The sequence below is a fragment of the Octodon degus genome, unplaced genomic scaffold (assembly GCF_000260255.1).
Source record: "Octodon degus isolate 3935 unplaced genomic scaffold, OctDeg1.0 scaffold00195, whole genome shotgun sequence".
In the NCBI taxonomy this organism is placed as follows: domain Eukaryota; kingdom Metazoa; phylum Chordata; class Mammalia; order Rodentia; family Octodontidae; genus Octodon; species Octodon degus.
The window spans coordinates 428,717-451,960 of record NW_004524771.1 but is presented as its reverse complement, the minus strand read 5'-3'; the positions used below and the strand labels follow the sequence as shown (position 1 = coordinate 451,960).

At 44.2% G+C, this 23,244-nt stretch overlaps 2 protein-coding genes across 4 annotated transcripts in view; one reads left to right on the top strand and one right to left on the bottom strand.

Annotated features, from left to right (window-relative positions):
• Gprc5b (G protein-coupled receptor class C group 5 member B) overlaps nucleotides 1-4,702 on the top strand; it is a 22,861-nt gene extending 18,159 nt beyond the window's left edge. The window contains exons 3-4 of one of the 2 annotated variants that reach the window (XM_023704370.1): nucleotides 1,416-1,576; nucleotides 2,870-4,702. In XM_023704370.1, the coding sequence (XP_023560138.1) occupies nucleotides 1,416-1,576; nucleotides 2,870-2,914 (206 nt within the window). In that variant the 3' untranslated portion in view covers nucleotides 2,915-4,702. The remainder of the gene's footprint in view (nucleotides 1-1,415; nucleotides 1,577-2,869) is intronic. The other variant, XM_004644211.2, reaches the window with a different exon arrangement.
• Nucleotides 4,703-5,906: 1,204 nt separating this feature from the next.
• Nucleotides 5,907-23,244, bottom strand: part of Iqck (IQ motif containing K) — a 145,040-nt gene continuing 127,702 nt past the window's right edge. For both annotated transcript variants that reach the window (XM_023704371.1, XM_023704372.1), the window contains one exon: nucleotides 5,907-6,782. In XM_023704371.1, coding sequence (XP_023560139.1) covers nucleotides 6,613-6,782 — 170 coding nt within the window. In that variant the 3' untranslated portion in view covers nucleotides 5,907-6,612. The remainder of the gene's footprint in view (nucleotides 6,783-23,244) is intronic.

Sequence of the window (23,244 nt, the reverse complement as noted above, 5' to 3'; positions counted from 1 at the left end):
GATGATGATAGTGGTTTAGAGAAGTTTATCAAATAGTTGCTTGGCATGGTGGCACACAACTGTAATCCCTGCTACTCAGGAGGCTAATGCACAAAGATTATAAACTTAATTGTAAAAAAACTGCTAAAAAAATATATATATAGCACAGTGATAGAGTACTTGCCTAGCATGCATAGAAACCTTGAGTTCATTCCCAGAATAACGGCAACAAAAATTAAACAGGAATCCCAAGAAGTTCCCACCACCCCATGCACACGGAGTTTCCTCTGCATTAGTTATATATTTGTTGCAGCTGATCAATCAATATTAGTACATTACTTTTACCCAAAGTCCTCTTCTTCTTTCAGTGCTGGCATCAAGTCTGTATTTTCATCAGTGGTCACATTTTTGTCTTGTACAGTTGTATCGGTTTTGACAAGTACATTGTGATTGTATCCAGTTTAGTATCATACAGAATAGTTTTGCTTCCCTAACTACCCTGTCCTCTTGTTCATCCCTACCCATGCTCCAACCCCTGACAACCACTCTTCTTTTACTGTCTCTATAGCCCTGCCTTTTCCAGAAGCTGTGTAGCTGGAGTTATGCATTATAAGCTTTTATAGACTGGCTTCTTTGACTTAGGAATAAGCATCTAATGTTCCTCCATGTCTTTTCAGTTTTTCTTTACAAAACAGGAAACTTATACAGCAAAAATGAAACACCGCTTACCTACATTTTCAAGGAAAAAGTGCTGACTTACTTTTGTATGAATGTGGCAGGCTGCCCTTTTATTCCTGCTTGGGCATATCCCTACGTGCCTGTGGACTGCCTGTGGATGGCCACTTTGCCATCATGACAGGTGCTATTGTGTGCTTGATGTCTGTATTCTTAGCCATTGCCACCTCTGTGTGTATCCAGAAGCAGTGCCAAATTCTGAACGTTTGGTGGTGACTTGGGAGTAGCAGTTTATAGGGAGGAGGAGGGGAGCTCTTTTGTCAGAGGAGCCCTTAAGGCTGCTATAGCCTGCAGGATCTGTGTGCGGGGAGGGTCTAGCCAATGGTGGCGAACCTATGGGTACTAGCACCACAGCAGACTCTTTGATGCCACTGAAAGTTCTTAAAAGGTTTGCCACGGCTGGCTTAGACCCTGGGCCTCCTCCCTCCCGCTGCAAGCTACAGGCACCCTGGACTCTACAAACTTCACAGCCCCACTGAGATGGGTCAGACTCCTAGAGAGCCTCAGAACAAAGCGCCTTTGTGATTTTTGTTTTGAATCAGGCTTGTGACAAAGGGGAGGAGCCACCGGCTGGGTGGGGGTGCCCGGAGTGCCTTGTTGATGCAGAGGAAGAAAACAAAACCATGTCTCTTTTTTGGTGTTGTCCTATTGCCAACCTCTCCCTCCCGCTCCCTCCTTTTATTCCTCCCTCTCTTCCCCAGCTCTCCGAACAGCAGGATTTTCCAATGGCAGCTTAGGAAAAAGATCCAGTGGCAGCTTGGGGAAAAAACCCAGCAGTGGCTTGGGAAACAGACCCAGCGCTCCGTTTAGAAGCAACGTGTATCAGCCAACCGAGATGGCCGTTGTGCTCAACGGTGGGACTGTAAGTATCAAGATGTGATGCTGGGCAGTAAGCCCAAGAGCACACCGTGGGGAGCAGCTGTGACAGGGCCACACGTCCTGTGGAGGCTGCTCCCATGGCCTGCGGAGAGAGCGGCTCAAGTCGACATCCCTTGCAGCCAAATGCATGCAATGCTTCCATTTTCTTCTTTGCTCCTACCCCTTTCTGCACTCACAGAAAACCTACCTATAAGTACTTAGCTATCTGTAGATTCCTCAGGAAGAGTATGTGTTTCTAGGGGCTCTTCGCCCAGTGAGTTGTTTGGCTTTCCTTAATACAGTGCCCCAACCCTCTCCCTGGGAAATGACTTAAAGGAAACACCTACAGTGTGAAGTACTCCTGGCAGATTTTGCTAACGTCCAACCTAGGTTAAATTTCTTGGTCTCCACTCTATCCTCATGCTATAAGTGAGCAGGGGTTGTCCCACCCCAACTCCTAAGAGACATCATAGAAATCAAAGAGATTACCTTTGACTCTTTAAACATAAAATCGGGTTTACTATCTGATGCCAAACAGACCATCAGGAGAATCACCATCCTTTCTGTTTTGCCTCTATGGAAGGACATTATTTTGTTTTGCCAATAATTCTAAAATGCACCCATTCCCACATTTAATTTCTAAACACAGCTATGTGCTTCTCTCGGAAACAACACATGAGCTGGTTACATGTGTAAACTGAATTTCCATTCTTTATTTCATGTGCCAATTCCATATTCAACCTGAGCAATTTTTGATTTTTGATTTTTTTTTAAATGAAGTCAGGGATGGTCTTTGATCTCTGGAGGGAACTTCAGCTTTTCTGGCTTGCGAATGGTCCACTAGGCCTCAGTTTGCATTGGCTTGGAAAATGCTTAAATATCAAAAGAGCTAAGATTTGTATTCTTAAAATCCCCTACCATTCACTGTGCTGTTTATTGTCCAGAGCCAAGAAAAGCCTAATTCACAAGCATTCAGCCTGGGCAATATAATAAATATGGTTAGAAAGGTCCTCATCTGTCACTCTTAGCTCTCCTGATTCATTTAAGGTCAGTGTGGGTGAAAGCACCAAAGCCTAGAGGGTAAAGAAGCCCGTGCATAGAGGGAATGACTGCATACAAGGGAGGTAGCCTCCCAGAACCCAGAGCAGCGTGGCGTTCCATGGTTGCTGCTTTCTTTGGGAACTATTCAGCCCATCTCGGTAAGAGCAAGGTAGCTTATCCTTAGCACGTTGTGAACGAATCAGTGTCTGATGTTGACGTTGAGTTCTCAGTGTGTTATCCTTATGTGTTATTCCAGATCCCAACTGCTCCGCCAACTCACACTGGAAGACACCTCTGGTGAACAACTTTAAGTTCCAGAGAATAAGAATCTCTCTTACCAATTCCATTCCCTGGCCGTGTCTTTCTTGAGGGAGAAATCAGTAACAGTAGCTGAGCGAGGCCGCCTCACAGCCAGGAGAGTTGGAAATCCCTGCCGAGGGGCTTTTGTGTAAATGTGAACACTGATGAACTGAAAAGCTAACACCGACTGCCCTCCCTGCCCTCCTCTGCCACACACACACACACAGATACCTAGTGCCACAGCAACCTTGGTCCCTGCAAACTAAAACAGAGCTCACTGCAAATAGTATTAGGCTCCCTGGGAAATGTGGCTGGCAAGGCTGTTTCACCATCTGGGGGTAGAACAGAACTGAATTCACAGCTCGTGGGCCTGGCTGATGCTGGCTATGTAGAGGGTGTGGGACAGCCTGTCACCTCCCTAGCAAGTGCCAGACACAGGCCACCTCCTGGGGATCACTGTGTCATTAAGATGACTATAGAGGCTTCTTTTCCCTGGCTTGGCTGGTGGTTTGCATGTTTTGGGGAGTTAAGATGCTGTGGGTGTGATTCTAAGGTAAATCATGGGGCAGCTTTGTAATCAGAAGGGGTGTAGGAACCTGGAACGTGCCAAAGAGGAGAGGCCCTCTGGGTGTTGAAGTGACCATCGTCTCTCGTTCTGGTGCCCATGACAAGAAAGCCATCCTGCCCCCTTTTGTGTGGAGCCCTAGAATATTCAAGAGTGGTGGAGCCACAGTCCCTCCTGCTTCCTGCACTTATGGGTGTCCCTTTCCCAGTTGTAGCCCTTGTTTGTTCCAGAAGCTCAAGTGGAGCCATGGGCTGGAAGCCCCTCCAAGAGCCAGAGTGGAAGGCCAGTGCCATGGCAGATTTCCCACGCTGATGTCCCACAGCAGGGCTTCCTGGAGTCCCAGGATGGAGAGACAACGTCCTGCTGCCTACAAGCAGTGACTTCTTGGGTCTTTTCTGTGGATCAGGGGAAAGTTCTCGGGTGGAGTGAATCCCATTAGAGTTTTTTGCTGCTTTGGGAGAAGGCGGGGGATATTTTTCTTTTGCTTTTCAGTAGGTTTCATGAGAATGGCTCTCTCTTCAAAGCCCATTGTTTCTGTCATGGTTTCCATCTGTCCTAAGCGAGTCATTCTTTTGTTACTTGGCATTTCCAACATCCCAGCCATTGAAAGCCCCCACATTCTCTGCACTGTTTGGCCAGCATAATGCTAGCAACGAGTCAGAGCGAATAGTTTTAACCTGACACATGGAATGTATCGGTGAGGATGGGGCCTTTTGCATTGACTCTAATTACTGCATTGCTTTTTCTATAAAACTACCCATAAGCCTTTAACCTTTAAAGAAAATGAAAAAGGTTAGTGTTGGGGTGTGGGTGAGGGTGGAGGTGGGGGAAACTGACCTCTTCATAAGTCAGTGCTTCTGAGCTGATTATGTTTTAATAAACCTGATTTGTCTTGAGGCCCTAGTCTCTACTGTGTCCCCTCCTGGCCCCCTACCTGTCCTTGCGGAGCCCTGGGGAGGTGAAGCTAGCCATTTGGCCAGCCCTATGTGTAAATTTCCCTTATAGTGCCTACATTTCCTTACATTACCAAGCATGGAGACAAGAGCATGACACCAAAATGTCCCCCTTCCTGAGCTTCCCAGAAGTGCCAACCCCACCCATAGCATGTGCTTTGCTTCTAGAGAATCTGATCTGGTCCTCTCTGCTCAAGGACCACCATTGGGTGGGCTGAAAATGGACTTTTGGGGAGGTGGCAAAGGAAGGAGCCAAGGCCTGGGGTGGGGCTGGGGCTGGGGCTGGGACAAATGCATGCAGACCCAGCATTCTGCAAATAAAGAAGTCTCTGACCCCCTTAGTGCAGTCTGTTGGGAAAACGACAACATTGCACATTCTCATGCCAGGAAATGGTTGCTCACCCCTGCTCTCTGGAGTCCTTTGGAGCTTTCTGATACCATCAATGACTCGGTCTGCAAAAGCCCCCCTTGCAGAAGGGAGGATTTCACACGATTGATCAGGTCTCTGAGTTCTTTGTTGTCCACACGTATAAGGTGAGCACTGTATAAATGGCTACCTGTGAACCGCAGCATTTCCACACCATAAAAACAACCATCTCTGAGCCTTGGGAAACCTCACTTATAATGATGAGACCATTTCTCTTTCTCTTTTTGCTTTTAAATCTCTGTAGGTTAGTGCTTCTAGGTTTTGTTTTCTTTTGGCTTTAAGGTCCAAGGTGGGCTGTATGCTCTGAGGATGGAGGCCAACGTGGAAAAGGTGGGAAATGTGCTATTTTCCTAATGGGTTCACTCAAAGCACCAAGAGGCGGCTTCCCCCAGAGGCTGGCGTCCAGCTTCCTAGAGAACAAGGGTTAAGATCAGTACCTCTGTTTCAGATCTGTGTATGTAAATAAGGCTTACTTGGGGAAAATGACCTGGAAGGACAGCGTCTGAATAATCCCTCCTTGTAAGCACAAATTTTTCCATGTCTTGTTAGTAACACCGCTTTGGGACTATAACAGCCGCTCCTATTGCCTCTTTTAATAGAAAAGTTGCAGCCTGGATTTCTCCACTGGACATTGAGGGTGGAAGTGAGGAACCAAGTTCCAAGAACTTACAATCTGGGGAGCCCTGTCTATCTCGAGTGTTTCCAGGATTAAGAGCCAGCTGTTGGAAGCAGGGTGTCTAGTGGTTATTTTGTATTTTGTCTGTTTTGTTTTAGCACAGAGATATGGGGTCAGGGTCCCTGAACAAGTGCAGGCTGGGTTGTTGCAGGCTGAGTTGAAGACTTTGGGCTGAACCCCACACTAAAAGAGGGCATGGTGGCTTTTATAATCCAGGGGTGCAGTGATTATACCAGCTTCGGGGAGTTCTCAGCAGGTGCTTTTTATTAATTGATACAGAGCTAAGGCTCATTTTTGATAGATAATATATATTTATTAAATGTATTAATGTGTGTTTTATAATGTACCTTTATCTTCCCCTGGCTGACTTGCATACTTATAAAGAAAATCATTCAGAAATTTTAAGACAATCAATGTGTACCATACATGACTGTATATAAATATTACAAATTTAAAAGGTTGTTAAGCATGAGCAGATAGGTTTATTTTCAAAATGCTGTTCTTAACACAAAAAATAAAGGCTTTACTATTTACTTAAGATGTGTGGTAGCCTGTCGAAACAACCCCATACTGCTTCCAGGCTTTTGGCTGAGTCTGACACTATGAATGAGAGAGTGCTGCCTCCCTGCAAACCACAGCACAAGTGAGAGTCGTGAGTTAATTTACCCCAAAAGCAGGGACTTTCTAGAATACTGTGGGACCTAGACAGCAACAATTCTTAGTGCCTGATGGGTTCAGATGTCCCACTTGAGCTAAGATGTGTGTGGTTCAGTGGTGGAACTCTTGCCTATCATACACCACAAAGCCTGGGTTCCATTCCTGCAAAAGAAAACACAACAGATTTGACACATAAAATACAGATCTTGCAAAAGTGGGGAAACTGATAGCAACAGCACTTCATCTCTTGCAATTAGGGTTTTAAGAATAATTGGCTTAGAAGGTTACATCTAAGCACTGAAGAATACCTCAATGAAAGGATAACTTGGGGATAACGAAATTTAAGACTAGTATCTTTCTAAACTATTTGCACTAATATATGTTTGTAACAAATCCTGTCTTGTGGGAAAAGATTCTGTTTTCATATGCACACAATCTTTAAAGAAATGATAGAGAAAACACAGTGTGGACATTTTCCTTGTGTGCACAGGCCACTTATGCCTGGATGACAAAAGATACCAAGAGTGGCTAAGGGGATGTGAGATGTGGTCTTGGCTCCAGGTACCTCTTGGTCTTCCATTTCGCATTTCACTGCAAAGAGATGAAAAGCAAAGTTAGGATCAATTTACATATCCAGACACACTTATGATTTAGAAACAGGAAACACTGATGTGTAGACAAGGCCAGTTGCAGCAGAGCCCGGGGAGTGCCCCAGGCCTGACCCTGCCAGTCCACCAGAAGAAACACAGGGCTATTGTGCTCCAGAGGCACACCTGAAGGTACAAAGCCCCTGCCGTGCTACCCAGGGCCACCCTTCTTTCAGTTCAGAGAAAGGTGGAAAGTGTCTTTCACAGGTCAAGGTACTGATGGAAGTTTCACTAAAGATGATGATAGATCCGGGCTTTTGACTCAAGCCAGTCTCTCACCACACACTTATTCCCCTCCACCCAACCGAAATGAAAAATTCAGGGTATTGCTGGGGTCAGTAACCAGAAGAGAATCTTTTCTCTCTCTTTCTCTGTCTGTGCAAGAATGTGATCTCAATGAGTTCTGAATCTGCCAAACAGAAAAAGTCAACTGGACACAGAGCATGGCACTGTCTATGAAGAGAACTAATCTCAACAGACAAAAACTGCTCCCCAAAGAAATATGAAAGCCCAAAGGCCAGCAAGATAGCTCAGTGGACTAAGCTCCTGCTTGGCAAGCACAGGGACCAGGGCTTGAACCCTAGTGGTGCATGCTGAGCTGGCCCCACCCCTGGGGCTCCCTGAGCTGGCCGTGAATTGAGTCCAGGCATGGTGGTGCACGCCTGTAATCCCAGCACTGGGGAGGCTGAAAACAGGAGGATCACTACAAGTCCAAGCCAGGTAGTGAGACCTTGTACCAAATACATAAATGAAAATAAAAAATGAAAGCCCAGTACCCTGGGTTAATAGAGGAGGCCCTTTTGGGGAAACTCTCTTTTAAAAGAAAATTAATTTACTTATGTGGTACTGAGGATGGAACCTAGGGCTTTTGCATTGAGCTACATCCCCCTCTTGGCCCCACCCCCTTTTGAGACAGGATACCACAAAGTCACTAAATTGCCCAGGCTGGACTTGAACTTTCCCTCTTCTAGCCTTAGCTTCCCAGAGTGCTAAGATTAAAGGTATGCACCGTCAAAGTCAGCTGTTTTGGTTTTGCTTTTTGTGCTGTTGGGGTGAAACCCAGAGCCTAACACATAAGCACATACACTTACTACTGAGCTGCACCCCGGTCCCAACACTTTGAGTTTTTTAATATGTGGTTGTCACCAGGAGCCAAGTGCTTGCCTTCTGTATGAATGCCTGAGAGGTCATTGCAGTAGGACCGCAGGCTTCACATATTCATGACTGGTGTCTTGCTTGTGGAAAGGTGTTTGGTGTTGTCACCATATAGGGCTGAGGGTTAAAATGAGCTTGGTTTAAGGTGCCAGATGACCACCTGTCCCATGCAAGTCGGCCATTTCCTGGTAAAAGGGGGTGAATGCCTGTAACTTCTCAGCCCACCTCAGCAGCCTTCCACCAGAGTAGACACAGGCTTCCCAAGGCATCTTGGTCACAGTTCGTTCTAAGGAACTCAATTCCCTTCCTTGACTTGGGGGTTTCCATCACTTCCATTCCTACCTGACGCCATCTTGGACCAGTGTGCAAAAGTTCCCCAGGCACGGAGCAAGAAAGCAATTTAAAATATTGAGTCTCAGAGTCTCCATTATTTTCTGTTAATCACTATAAAAGCATACGATGTGTTTCTTTGGTTTTGTTCACCACTAATAACTGGGCTAAGTATGCCTAGCCACAAAATCCAGAACGCAAAATATAACAAAATCCAAACCTTTCTGTGCAGTGACTTGACGCTGTGAGTGGAAAATTCCACACTGTGGAACTATGTTAAATGCACAAAAACCACTAAAAAAGTGTATACAATCACTTTCCAGCTATATGGATAAAGTGTTATTAAACAAAAATGAGTTTAATGTTTAGACCTGGATTCCATCCTCATGCCCTCATTATGTAAATGTGAAACTTCCAAAACCTGAAATCCAAAACACTTCTGGTCCCTTTCAGCAAAGGACTGTGCAGCCTGTACTAACTCAACCCAGAATAGTCTTTGGAACGACTGGAGCCAAATGATATAGGAATTTCTTTTCAGTATGCAGGATGTACTTTACCTCCCATATACATGGAAGCTCTGTAAGCAACCACAATAAAGAGGCCGCATGTACCAACAGCCCATCAATGGTGATGCTGAGCCTTCACAGCCAGGGATTCCCCACAGCTTGCTGATGCTCTCCCAGTGTCCCCCACTGATCCCTGATAGGTTGGATTGAGCACATGATAACTGACTGGAGGTTGGAGGAAGTCCTGCTTTGTAGCATTTGCCATGTCCATGGTCTATTTCAAGCTACCAGCATAGCTACACAATAGAGAGTTTTGGAAGAGATGCACACAACTGAACCAAGCTGGTCTGCTCTGCATCCCCAAGGGGAGGCACACAGGTAAGTTTGTGTGGGCAGAACTTCAGACCCGTCAGCTGATTCTCAAGTGTGGCTGGAGGAACACAGGGAAATAGCTACTAGACATGCACGATCAAGGGCTCATTTCAGATACATAGAGTCAGAAACTAGGAGCACAGCCCCAAAAGAAAAAAAGATAGATACCAGCAGCCTTCAATCAGAGGCTTCCCAAGGCTCTGGAACCAAGATACCTTGGGAAGCAAAAGAAGATAGATAGATACCAGCACACCAAGCAAATGTGGAACAAGGGTTGAGAAACAGAATGAGCTGGGAATCCCTAAAAAATGTGATTATAAGATCCCTGGGTTGGGGGGCGGAGAGAATTCCCTTCAACTTCTAAGTAGCATGCTGGCTGCAAGTCAAGTTCAAAGTTTAACCTATTTTAGACATTTAAAGTTTAACCCCTTGGGGTTGCTGTGGTTTTCCTCAGCTGTACTTGCACAAAGTACCTTTGTTCTATTGTTTTAATCAGTTCCTGCCCATGCCTTGACCACTGTTTTACCTCTCCTGTGTATTTTGACCTTGCCTGGGAAAAGGTCCTTATAACCTCTTTCTAAGCAACACACAGAAATCTTGGAGGAAAAGGGACAAGACTGAGATAGTGTTGCTCCTTTGCATGTTGAGAAATAGTATCTAGAGCTGATGTGCTACAGGTAAAGATGGGCTGTAGAGCCTCACAGTGGAATCACCTGCGGAACTTGGGATAGTCCCCATGTCTCTGGCCCACTCCACTCAAGTCAACAGGGCAGAGTCAAGAGGGGAAAGCACACTGGAAAATGTGTTCCAGGTAAGTCTATGCTCACAGGGCCTGAAGAATCCCCTGCACACACTGGAGATAGGAATCGGGATGCCCACAACAGCAGAACAAGAAACAACCCAGACGTCCATCAGCAGCACACCAGGTAAATAAGCTGTGGTCCTCAACAGTGCGTGATCATATAGCAGCGACCATGAGCAAGCTGCAGTTTAGCTCCCCAAGTAAAAGCATCTTAACAGCATTGAAGGAAAGATGTATAATGCAGAAGATTACAGAGAGTGTGGTTGCATTTGCAGAAAGCCAAAATATTGACATGCATGCAAAAGTAAAGAGAACTCTAAAGATCACAGCAAGAGTCGGGGTCATGGTTTCATGGGTAGTGAGAAGCAGTTTTAAAAGCACTGACACTGTTCTGTTTCAGAGGTAGTGATGACTTGAGTTTTTGATTATGTGCCTCACGATCACTACAGTATATTTCATCCCACCCCACAAAGATAAAAGAAGAAGATAGATACCAGTATACTGCTGGAAATTACTAAATCATCCAATAAAGGAACTGAAAAGATCAATTTAGCTGTTTAGGGAGGTTAAGGATAAGAGGTAAGCCAGCTAATCCTTGCTTATCACAGCAATACCCAGTAGATAACGTCTAAAATTTTATCTAATATACAAGCCTATCAGGGATACAGAGTAGCCACCTAAGATACACCAAATGTCCCAAATGATTGCCTCTAGGGGTGCACAGGGGTGATAAGGGCTAGGGATGCTCAGTGCAGCCTTTATTTTACCTCTATAACTTTTGAGCCATGAAAATTATATACAAAGGTTACTTTGCTAAAAATTAAGCAATAGCTTATAATTCTAGCACCTCGGAAAGTGTTATGGTTTGTACCTAGATGTCCCCCCAAAACCTCATTGTAGTCCTAGGTGGGGCTTTTCAGAAGTGGCTTAGTCTAGAGGGTATAATGCTGGAATTAAGGATGAGCTATTAATGAATCAGCCCACTGATTAGTTTGGCATATTCTAAACCCATTAGCCTGGATTGAATATAAAAGGGGAAGAAAGATGCTGCTTACCTGGTACCACAAAAAGAAAGAAAGAAAGAAAGAGAGAGAGAGAGAGAGAGAGAGAGAGAGAAAGCAAGCAAGCAAGCGAGCTGCTAAGATCTTGCTTACTTCACTGCCTTCTGCCTGCTGTGGACTCTCTCCTCTGCAAAGCATCCTGCCATGCCACCCTGCCAGCCAATTATGTACTGAAACCTACAAACTGTGAACCAAATAAACTTCTCCTCCTTTAACTTAGGGTGTCCAGTATTTTGTCTCAGCAATAACAGAAAAGTAACTAGACAGAGGCTAAGGCAGGAGGATTGTCAGCTCAAAGCCTTCTTGGGCTACTTAGATCCTGTCTCAAAAAGAGAAGAGAAAAAAGAAAAATCTCAGGCAGGGGCCCTGCTGGCCCTTCTAGAACACAACCTTAGGTTCTCACTAAGAAGAGGAGGGGGCTGGGTGTAGCTCTGTGGTAGAGCACTGAATTTAAGCTCTCCCCAGAGAGTAGAGGGCAAGAGAGCGACAGGCAGGCAGGGGTGCAAAAGGTAACAAGGAACACAAGCAGGGCTGCTGAAAGAATGCAGTTTCTACCTTAGCTTAGAGACATCACTGCAGTTGGCTCCTAATTCCGACAGACAGATGCTTCGGTGCCCCTGCGCCATCCTCATGCCCTTGGCAGGCTGGTGCCCAGCCAGTTCCCCAAGGGCCAGGAAAGTGGAAAATCCCTGAGAGATGCGCCAGCTCTTCAGCTTCAATTAAAGGCAAAGTAGCCAGAAAGGCCTTGCATACCAATGAGCCCTATGTACATCTCTCCTGGCTAGTGGTGACAGGGCAAAACATCTCAGGCAGCAGGCAGGTCAGGATGGATTGAGAAGAAGCTTAAGACCCAAAGGAGGGAATTGGGACAACAGGGTCGTGCAGCCTCACAGTGCTGGCCAGGAAGAAGCTTGCTATGAAGTGCCACCCAAGACAAGAATACAGTTCCTGGGCCCTTCCCCCATCCCAAGAATGAACCCCAGAAGGGAGACCCAGGAGTCAGCATCCCCAAATACCCGTTGACCTGGCAAGTTCAGGAAAAACTGCTGTCACTCAGCTTGTCGAGTCAAGCGTGCAGCCAGCTTTGGGGATGGCACCTGCCTCTGAAGGCACTAGGAGGAAACAAGGACTGAAGTGCTTCACACCAAGCCTGACCCGAGCTAACCACTGACCATCACCAGCTGCTATTACCCTCAGGTCATGGTCTTTGCCCCCAAAAAGCTCATCGTCTAGAAGGGGAGGCAGGCAGATCAACATGAAACTATAAGGCCTGCAGGTACTCACAAACCAAACTGCAGAGGAGAGCCACGTCTCAGTATTCCTGCATCACACTGCCGGGCCCTGTAGCCACAGGGGAGACTGCCTCACACATTAAGTCAGCAACATGTGCAAGAAACCAAAAAGTTCATTTTTTAACCCAATTAGCATGCACTTTTCAGGGTTCCAGACAGATAACAAAGGCACATGAGTGCTTGGTGTTTATCAAGTTCTTGACACATATTAAGTCAGAGTGAAGTAAGTGCTGTTCTCTTCCCCAGTTTTACAGACAGGGAGATTGAGGTACAGACAGGAAGTCACACTGTGGGCTGTCTGGCTCCTGAATTCACTCTCCAAGGCTATCATTTCTATAGTATGCTGAATTCACTCTCCCCTCCCCCCATCCAGCTGGCTTCAAACTCCTGGGATCAAGTGATTCTCCTGCCTCAGCCTCCTGCATAGTAGGAGCTTAGAGGCACAATTTGTATCCGTGTACTACAGAGCTATAGGGTGAAGATCTCACAGCTGCTCCGCAGTTGGTGGGTGATGCAAAGATTTCTGTAGTCAAAGACACAGCGTCCACACACACAAGATCAGTGTGTGTGCTACTGTGTCATCAACCGTGGGCAGCGTGGGAGCTCCTGAACTCCCGGCAGTGGGGGTGGGGGCAGGTATCTGATCATTTAGAAACTTGACGAAATAGAATGAAGCCATTAAAAATGTGATGTTTTGGAAAATTTGAAAAATTTGAAAAACAAGTATCAAGGAGAAAATACAGCGGGCACATTTTCTGTCACTTCTGATGATATCATTTTGAAATAGCTCCATACCACATTAACAAATGTCTCCAAGAGGCGCAAGGATGTCATAGGGGCACTGCATTCTGCAGACACTAAGGGGCAGCCCTTAGTGTTGGAAACATATATGAAGGTGTCACTAAAACTAAAGTGGAAACTGGATTTGTTTATTTATTGTGATACTGGGAGTTGAACCCAGAGCCTTCACACTGAGTTACAGCCCCGGGCCTTTTTAATTTATTTTTTACTTTGAGATAGTATCTCACTATATCACTAAATTGTTCAAACTGAGTTCAAATTTGTAATCCTCCTGCCTCAGCCTCCTAGAGCGCTGAGATCAAATTGTGAGTCACCCTGTCTGGCTGAAACTGGATTCTTAGACATCCTGCCTCTTGCTTTTCTGTCCTGCATTTCTAAAGAAAACAAAGGTTGTTTTCTTCTTTTAGAACAAGTGGCTCCGAGTTTACATTCATTCCTGGGTGAGCTCTCCATAGTACTTCTTTGACGTGTGACTGCTCCATAAAAAATCACATTCATTACCTCCAAAATTACTTCCACTGCAGAACTAAGCTATAGACCAGCATCTCAACTATATTTTTATTTTATTTTTTATTTTAAAGAGAATAAAAATAAAAAAGAATTAGAAACAATACAGAATCTCAAAAAACAATATGATAGGAGTTGTACTCCTGTTTCTGTTGGTTTATTGAAAGAAACAGTGCTTAACTTTTTTATTTTTTTACTTATTGATTGATTTTGCCAGTTTTGCATGCTTATATCTGATAAGCTGAGCAACTACTTTTTTTTTTTTTTTTTTTTTTGAACCAGGGATTGAACTCAGGCCCTTGTGCTTGCCATTGAAGCACTTATTCTACTGAGCCATCTCCCCAGACCTGAGCAACTACTTTGGAAACAACAATATGCAATACAACAACCACTGTGGCATTCCTATCAACTACATATTTTAAAAAACTAAAAATAGATAAAAGAAACAGGTAAATTTTCATTTTCCCACAATTTCTATAATATGCAATGCATGTATTGCTGTAAAATTTGGGGATTCTTTCTAAAGAAATCAGAGAAAAGAAAGCCCTGCAAGGAATCAAAGCCTAAGTAGCATTCTTGCAATGAATGCTACAATGGGGAACAACAATGGGGAAAAGATGGGAAAGATAAGACGTGGGATCCCCCCTTGTCTGAAGGAGTAAGGTAGACAATGAGTTCCCAATCTTGCTAGGTCCACTGTTGGAAGACCCTGGAGAGCCTCCTCCTGCAACATTGTCTTAGTAGAGGTGACTATTCAGAGAAATATTTATGAGTTGTTTGCTAATCAAGGTTTCTAACTAGCATGTTGCTAGAAAATAAAATGATTCTCCTATTGCTACTTTGCTTGTGAACTTTGGGGACAAGTAGACTCTGTTCAAATCCTGATCACAAATCACTCAATAACTGGCTGGTATTCCTGTTGGCCATCAGCCTCAATTTCTTCACTTGAACTAGAGGTATAACAATTTCAATCTGTTGGATATGGAGATACACACCTGTAATCCTAGTACTTGACAGCCTGAGCCTGGAGAATTACGTGTTCAAGGCCAGCAGGGCAACTTAGCAAAACTGTCTCAGCATATGAGAGAGACAGAGACAGAGACGGAGACCCAGACTGACAGAGGCAGAGGCCGAGGCTCAGGCAGAGACAGAGAGAGCTGAGGGTGTAGCTCTTTGGTTCAGTACTTGCCTAAGATGTTGAAGGTCATGGGTTTAATCAACAACATCTGTTTAAAAAAGGAAGGAAAGATAAGCCCCGCCCTGCACAGAGTCCTTACCAACATTAAAAGCAACAATGTAAGCGCTGGGTACAGTGTACCAGTGGTATCAGTGCTCAGTACACATGGAGGATGCTCAGCAAACATGACTCCTTTCCCCCAGGTGGACCGTAGAAATATAAGCTGAACTGATGCTAAAGATTTCACTCAGTGTCTTTTAAAATTCATAAGATGTTGCTCACCTAAATCTTATCTTGCAAGCTCAGCTCTCAAACACAACCAAGAACTTGAAAGTTTGCAGAAGAGGCTAGAAGCAGATGTTCTGCAATGCGTTCCCTAAACTGGTGCTTTGTCACAGGAGAGCCTCTGAGTGCCCCCTGGACACATGTGCTCATGCCTCACACATCATCCTGCTGAACTTATGCACCAGATAACCCAAGAGCAAGCTGATTCCGAGATACAATGGCATCCTCTTGGGGACTGTGGAAGCTGGTTGGTCAAATGTGTGAAATCGGGTCTAGGCCTCAGTGCCTAAAGCAGACAGCTACCTTAATCCTGAGTGAAGCATCCTGACTGGTTAATGTCTGCTATTAGTCACTAGGCAACCTTGTGACATGTGCTACTAACTTTGCCAAGGTATAAATAAACATCCATATTGTTGCTCAGGGGTTCATTTCACCAACCAGGCAGACAAGTCACCACCTAACCCAGCTCTTGTCTTCTTGTCTATCTTATCCTCATTCCTGCTGCCGTTTCTCCCCGGGTAGAATGGATCACACTGAGAACAATGGATCTCTATAGCATCCCAATGGCTGACAAGCACATCAGGTGTGCAACTTTAACAGTCATCAAGTGAGGCAAAGCAACAGTGAGACAACCACTGTGTGGCCTGTAGGATTGTTACAAGGAAAAAAAAACACACACACCTGTAATTCTAGCTACTGGAGTTGGGTAGGGGCTGAGGCAGGAGAATCACAAGTACAAGGCCAGCCTGGTCAATTTATCCAGATTCTGTCTTAGAATAAAAATAAAAAGAGCATTTAGCTCTGTGGTAGAGTGACCTTGGGTCAATCCCCAGGACTGGGGGGGGGGGAGGGCAAAACAAATCAAAACAAAAATTCATAATACTCAGTGTGGTTAAAGATATAGAGGAACAACTAGAAGGCTACTGCAGCCCTGATGGGACAGTGGTGCAGTCGCTTTGAAAAATGACTTGGGAGAATCTGCTACAATTAAGCATGTGTCTACTGTGGGACCCAGAAAAATTCCAGTTCTGCAACTGAAGGCCATCGTTACATCTTCAAGAAAAATAATACAAGAGCAACTAGCAGCATTTTTCATAATGACTCAAAACTGAAGATAAATGAAGTATCCATCAGCAAATGAACCAGTAAACAAATTGTGATAATAGTCAGATATAGGAATTCTACACAGCCATACAAAACAACCTTAGTGCTACCCTCAACCATTGAAGTGCCCCAGACATAATGTTCAACAAAAGCAGCCAGGCACAAGGGAGTTCGTGCTGTGTGTGCCAGTTACAGGAAGTTTGAGGATAAGAAAACTATTCTGTAGTGATAGAAGTCAGAATAGAGTTCCATGGGGGTTGGGGGAGGCTGGGGCCCTGGAGAGCCTGCTGGGGAATTAGACAGCTTACATATCTTGATATGGGTAGTGGTTTGAGGACATGCCAGTGGTGGCAAACCTATGGCATGTGTGCTGCAGCAGGCTGTTTTCATCACTGAAAGCTTTATCACTGGTATAGACACACACAGGAACTTGCTAAGCTGTACACTCTGACCAGTGCAGCCTGCTGTGAATACTTGGACCTCAACCCAAAAAATAAAATAGAAAAAGTAGGGAAGAAGAGAACAGACACAAAAATTTCACGATATTTAAAATCAGATCCAAACTTGCAGCAGAGTACTAGCAACACTCCAGGATTAACCAGAAAATCTGCATTCACAATAGTATGCTAGGGCCTTGCCCGCATCAGCCATCTCCTATCTGCTTCTCAGCCGCCCTGGAGGTAGCTGCTGTCATTGCTTCCATTTTACTATCTGGTAGGTAGATTGAGGCTTAGAGATGGTGAGCAACTTGTCCAATTGAATAAGCCAAAATTCTAAGCTTTATCTGTTTGTTTACAAAACCTACAATCTCAACCACCACACACTTCTACCTCGGGATCAAGGAGGAAGACAGACAAGTGTACAGTTTATATTCACTTCGTCTTACTAGACTGACTTTTTCTTTTTTTCTTTATTTATTTTTTATGTATTTAGTACAAGGTCTACATGGTCGCACTATGTAAGTCAGACTCAGTGATCCTCGTGTTTTCAGCCTCCCAAGCACTGGAATTACAGGTATGCACCACCACGCCCAGTAGCAATAGCTGTCTCAGGGAGCCTCAGGGGCAGGGCACACGTGGCAGGCCACGGACTGAACTCCCAGCCCCTGAGTTTGCCTAAGCAGATGCTTTAATCTGCTGAGCTATCTGGCTGGCCCCTAGACTAACTTTTTAAATGAAATTATTTTCTCATTATAAAAGCAAAACAGTTGCAGAAAATGTGAAGACCACAGAAGAAAGTTTAAAACTAAACAAACCTCTGTGCACTCTTACGCCCACACTGCAAGAAGAAATTGAGGAAGATTTCCTTTCTACAAAGAAATAAATGTCAATGCTCCAGAGGTAGATGTCAGTGGCCTGGTAAATCTACCTACATTTTTTGACATTGTCAAATGTTGTGTTGCATTATTTTTATGAAAATTGAGCCAACTGGGAAACTAAGAGGCATTCGCGAGAGCTTGACAGGCTGTGTGTGCAGTAATTGCAGGTTTCTGTTGATGCCTTCTAAACAGAGTTACTGCACTTAACTCAGGGCGGTCTCCTTGAACAAGGTAGCATTTTAAGTGGGAACACTTGGTGCTGAAGGTGGCAAGATTGGTTATAGTGAGAGTCATGGGATTATCAAGCTTTGACATGGGAAAGAGAGACATTTAATGAAAGGCTTGTTTTCATAAAAGTGAAGCACTGCCAGGGAAGGAGGCCACAGAAGCAAAGTCAGCACTGGGGCCACCAGAGCAGGGCTCAGTTGCTAAGAACATGTCTTCTAGAAGAAAAGAAATTAGACTTTGAATCCCACCACTATTTATCAACCAGGTAACTGAATAAGTCTCTCAACCTGCAGAAACCGCTGTTCTTCATCCATAAAGTGGGGATATGCTAGGTTTTGGATAAATGTCCCTTAAAAGCTTATATGTTGATATTTGTTGAAGGCCTGGTCCCCAGTGCATGGCTCGATTGCAAGGTGGAAAACCCCTTAGGAAGTGAGGCCTATTGGGGGGAATCAGGTGTCAGGAGTGCCCTTGAAGGGATACTGGGACCCTGCCCATGTTTTTTTTCTCTCTCTTACACTCTGCCATGAAGTAAACAGCCTGCTGCCTCCCAGGCTCCCCAGCATAATATGGTACCTTACTATGGGCCCAAAGCAACAGTACCTCAAGGAGATTATGGGGCCACAGAGGAAAGTGATCGATGATCAGTGTGCCTAAGGAAAGTCACACGGAGAGAAAACGTTCTCTCAGCCTTTCACAGAGAGTAAATTTGTCTGGCAATGGCCATGACTCATCCAAGTGGCTGACACTGACAAAGGATCTACAAACTGTGGTACAGGGTTTCAGGGTAAATCCTGAGGGGATTCGACTGACCTTGTCAGATACAAAAGTTACATTTCTTATTATAGAGGTCGTGCTTTATCTTGATCTTAACCATCCAGCAGAAAAGTATAAAAACAAGGTTTAAAAAGTAAAGCCATATTAATATGCTAAGCTGTAAAAGGCACAAGTCAACAACTTCTGACATTGCCAGTCCTACGATAACCCACTACTATTATGGACTACTGGACTATATTGGATTATTTTGCTGAATTCATGCACCTACAATATTTAAATGGCAATGGAATACCCATCTCTGACCAAACTACACAAGAAAAGGGAATATAAGTGAAGGACCATTTTGAATCTGTATATTCAAAATAGGATAGATGTACAGCTGCTTTCCCTTAATTCAATGAGAAGAAAGATTTGTACTAATAGTATATGGACAGAATATCATGTCTGTATCTTGTACTATGAATAACCACTACAAAGACAACAATATGTATTAATTCTTGAAACTGTCCCACTGATCGGTTTTGAAACTGTCTCATTGCTATTTGTTGCTCAATAAAATTAATATAAATAAATAAATAAATGTATTTAAAAAACAAAGCAACAGTACCAACCAGTCCTAGTCTGAAACCTCTAAGACAACCACACAAGCCAGCTAACACAAAAGAACAACACAAGCCTTGTCTCTTTGTAAGTTATTTTCTCAGCTGTTCATGCTAATACTAGAAATCTGACTAACAAGAGTATAAGATTCTCCCCTCCGTAGAGTCCAAATACAAAATATGACAAATACACCTTATACAGTATGTGGAAAAGTGTCAGTCAAATTAATTTTTTCTAATATTTATTTAATTATTGATTTGGTACAGGGTCTTGCTACACAGCTCAGACTCAGTGATCCTCCTGTCTCAGACTTCCCAGTGCTGGGATTATAGGCACATACCACCATGCCTGGTTTTGGTAGCTGGCACAGAGGTTCTGGAGCACACGCAGCATGCAGTCAGTACCAGGGATCAAACCCTGGTCCTCGCTTTTCCAGGTAGGCACTTAGACCTCTCTGCTATCTCCCCAGCCCAGCAAAATTATTTCTTAATTGCAAAGGAATTCAGCTGGGATAGAAAAATGGAAATATTTATTTTTAACCAATATTTGAACACATTATTATAGGCATGCATTAGTTTATCCATATGTATGCATTGATATTATTCAGATGCATTTCTATCTCTACATATTACTATTTTGCTTCTGCACTTTAATTGACAAGGATTGCTCTATTTTACAATTAGCTAAAGTGCATGGAGATCAGAGCTTCAGCCCAGCACTTGAAACAGTCACCACCTCCTAGCTTATCCTTCGAAATTCTGTCTTCAAAAGTCTCGTGAGTCATGGGTGTGAACGAACACAGATGAACCCTGTCAGCCTTGTCTTGTGACTTTTTTATTTATTTATCTCTGCATTCTCAGCTGCTGCCACCAAGACTGAACCTTTAGAAATATCTGAGGCATTTTGAATGAGCTGAGGGTATAAACAGTTATCCTCCCATTCAGACTGGCAGAAGCTCTGCGCATTCGACGCTGCCTCTAAGAGAAATGGAAACACATGCTCCAATTTATTTTTAAACAGCAATTCCACAAGTGTAACAAGTTGACAAATAATTGAGAGATTATTTTAATCATATTCAGTGATTCTGAAACAGTATTCTCTATCTTGATGGCTGACTCAGAACCCAGGGCAGACAAGACTTAGTCAAGAATGCCAGGGTTTCAGACACCAAAGCTACCAAATATTAAAAGAAGAGAATGGAGCTGGGTGTGATGAAGCAACCCTGTAATCCCAGCTTTCTGGGTATCAAGGCTAGAAGATCACAAATTTGACCCTTGCTTGGGCAATTTAGCAATTTAGCAAGAACTGTCTAAAAATAAAAAAAATAAAAAGGGCTGGTGATGTTGCTCAGTGTGAAGGCCCTGGGTTTGATCCCCAGTACTGAGGGGGGGAAAAGAAATTAACATTTCAGAAATGTCAACCACAGAGTTCTAAGTTCAGGCCCCTGGTGCACTAAAAAGAAAACATGAATGTTTTCCGCCATTTACTAAGGTGAGAAACATCTGCCTCCAAACAATCCTACATTTTTGGATCATTTACCACTGATCTCATTCCTATTCCTTTAAAAAATTTTAGACAAGTTCTCCTTAAGTGACACAGGCTACCCTTGAATTTGTGACTCTCCTGCCTCTGCCTCCTGAGCAGATGTGGCTGTAACACCCTTCTGATGCTGCCATGGGATCAACTCCAAAGTTTTTACCATGGTCGGGGCCACGGCACTCTCCTGCTTCAAGGGTCATTTCGCATCCATTGTCATTTTGCGGTGCAAGAACATCTGACACCCTGGAAATCTCTGTCTGCCTCTCAATCTCCTTAAGTCCCTTAGCTTGTGGCCCCCACCCCCAAGTCTCTCCTAGCACCTAGACCTGGAAAGCACCCAGGGCAGTTTGCAAGCAGGTACTCATGGGATTGCTTGAGCAGCACCTGCCTTCTCTGTTAGGCCCTGTCTCGAGTAGAGCATGGAGCAGGCTTACGGTTCCATCGCACCCTCAGCACCTGCCTGGTCTAGTTAGTCCTTTGCCCAGAGCAGGCTTTGCTGATCCAATGAACAAAACCCTGCTCTAGTTTCCTATGAACACCCCAAGTCCTCTCTTGCAGCTTCCAAGCTATCAAAAGGACACACATCCTTGGCAGAAACATCAAGGTGCTCCTGTTCCATGGGAGCCCTAGTTTAGCATCAAAGAGACGCAGCTCGCATCCCAACTCCAGCACCTACCACCAATGCACTGACTGCCCAGTCATGGGCCCTCTGGAAGCTTACAGTTTCCCCTTCCTCACCATTACAAGGGCTTCCTCCTGAACTGTACTACACAGAGTAATCCTGATACAGTAAGCCCCTGGCTTACAGGTGAGTTCTATTGGTTCATAAGTCAAATTGGGGGGCCAGGGAGATGGCTCACTGGAATAAGTGCTTCCCTGGCAAGCACAAGGGCCTGAGTTCAATCCCTGGTTCCACAAAAAAATAAAATAAAAAGAGGCATAAGTCAAATTGGTCTGTAAGTCACATTCATTCATAAGTCCAACAAAGTGAATCTTACACACCTTTGGCACATAAATTTAAAACATAAAAAAAAAAACAAAAAAAAAATTTACATGAAAAGACTAAGCTATGTCTACATTTTGCCTTTGTCCAATCTTTAAATTATTTTCACTGTTTCTCATGGTTATTGCTCTGTGCTTCCTGGCAGTCCCCTCCACATCACCACTGCTTTTCCTCTTGCTTCTGGACATCCTGGGCTCTGACTGAGCACTGCATTGCGCTACTGCGCACTATTGCGTGGTACAGTGAACTGTGACAATGCCTAGCAGACATGTGAGCTACTACAAATGTTTGTAATGCAAGGGCCTCTTGCATCTGTGAAAGTTCACAGCTCCAATGTTTGTAAGTCAGGGACTCACTCATTGAAATATATTTAAAAATTCATTAACTGAGATTACATATAACAATCTACCAGATGACTGCCTGACACACAACAGGTGTGTTACTGCGATATAATAAGAAACAGACATGTTGGTCTTTAGCCTGCTTTCCTGGCACAGTTTCTAATACCCTGGGAATCTTGCAGTTATAACTCCCTTTGTTTGCTAATGAGATGACTGACAGCTGGGAGCTCCAGGATAGCTTCAGGGGCAGAGATGGTTGCCAAGGGAACCTAATTAAAGAGCTGAAATTTTCAGCACTATCTCATCCTCTGGGGAGAGGAGAATTGATCGCCAATGACCAATGGTTTAATCAATCATGTCTACCTAATGAAGTGCCCATAAAAATTCCAAAGGACAGGCGCTTTTCTTTCTTTTACCCCTTCCCCTCAGTGCCCCTCTTTCCACCTCCTCCTCCTCCCCTTTCTTACTCCCTCTTCTCCCCTCACCACTCCCCCTTTTCCTGGCACCCTGAGATGGACACAGCTCCTCTGCCAGGTTCTCCCTGCAGCTGTACACTGCCTCTCTACAGGGCCAAATGCAAGGGCACCACAGAACCATGGACTGAAACCCTGATTCCACAAGCCACAGAAAGTCTTTCTCCTTAGGCTAAGGTAGGAAGATCACAAGTTTGAGCTCAGCCTAGGCAACCTGAAGAGACTGTATCTCAAAATAAAATAATGGTGGGGCCAGCCAGATATCTCAGTGGATTAAAGCACCTGGTTAGGCAGATACAGGGCCCTGAGGTTTGATCCCTGGTCAGCATTTCCGGCCTCGCACCCAGGGCATGCTGCCATGGCGAATAAGACTGGTCACGGTGGCACAAGCCTGTAATTCTAGCGATTGGGCGGCTAAAAAACAGGAAAGATCACTACAAGTTGATCCATGTAATGAGACCCTATAGATGCTATACTAAATACATAAAAAAGAAAATAATGGCAATAATAAAGGGCTGGGGACATAATTAGCCTCTAGGTCAATCCCTAGTCCCAAAATACATACATTTAAACAAACTCAGCAAATAAACTTATTCCAAGCATTCCAGCACCTTTTATTGAGCATTTATTTATTTATTTATTTATTTATATATTTTTTTTAACAGTTGGAAGACTTAACAACTGGGATCTGTTCTTTTTTTTTCTTTTTTTTATTTTTCAACAAATAATACACTG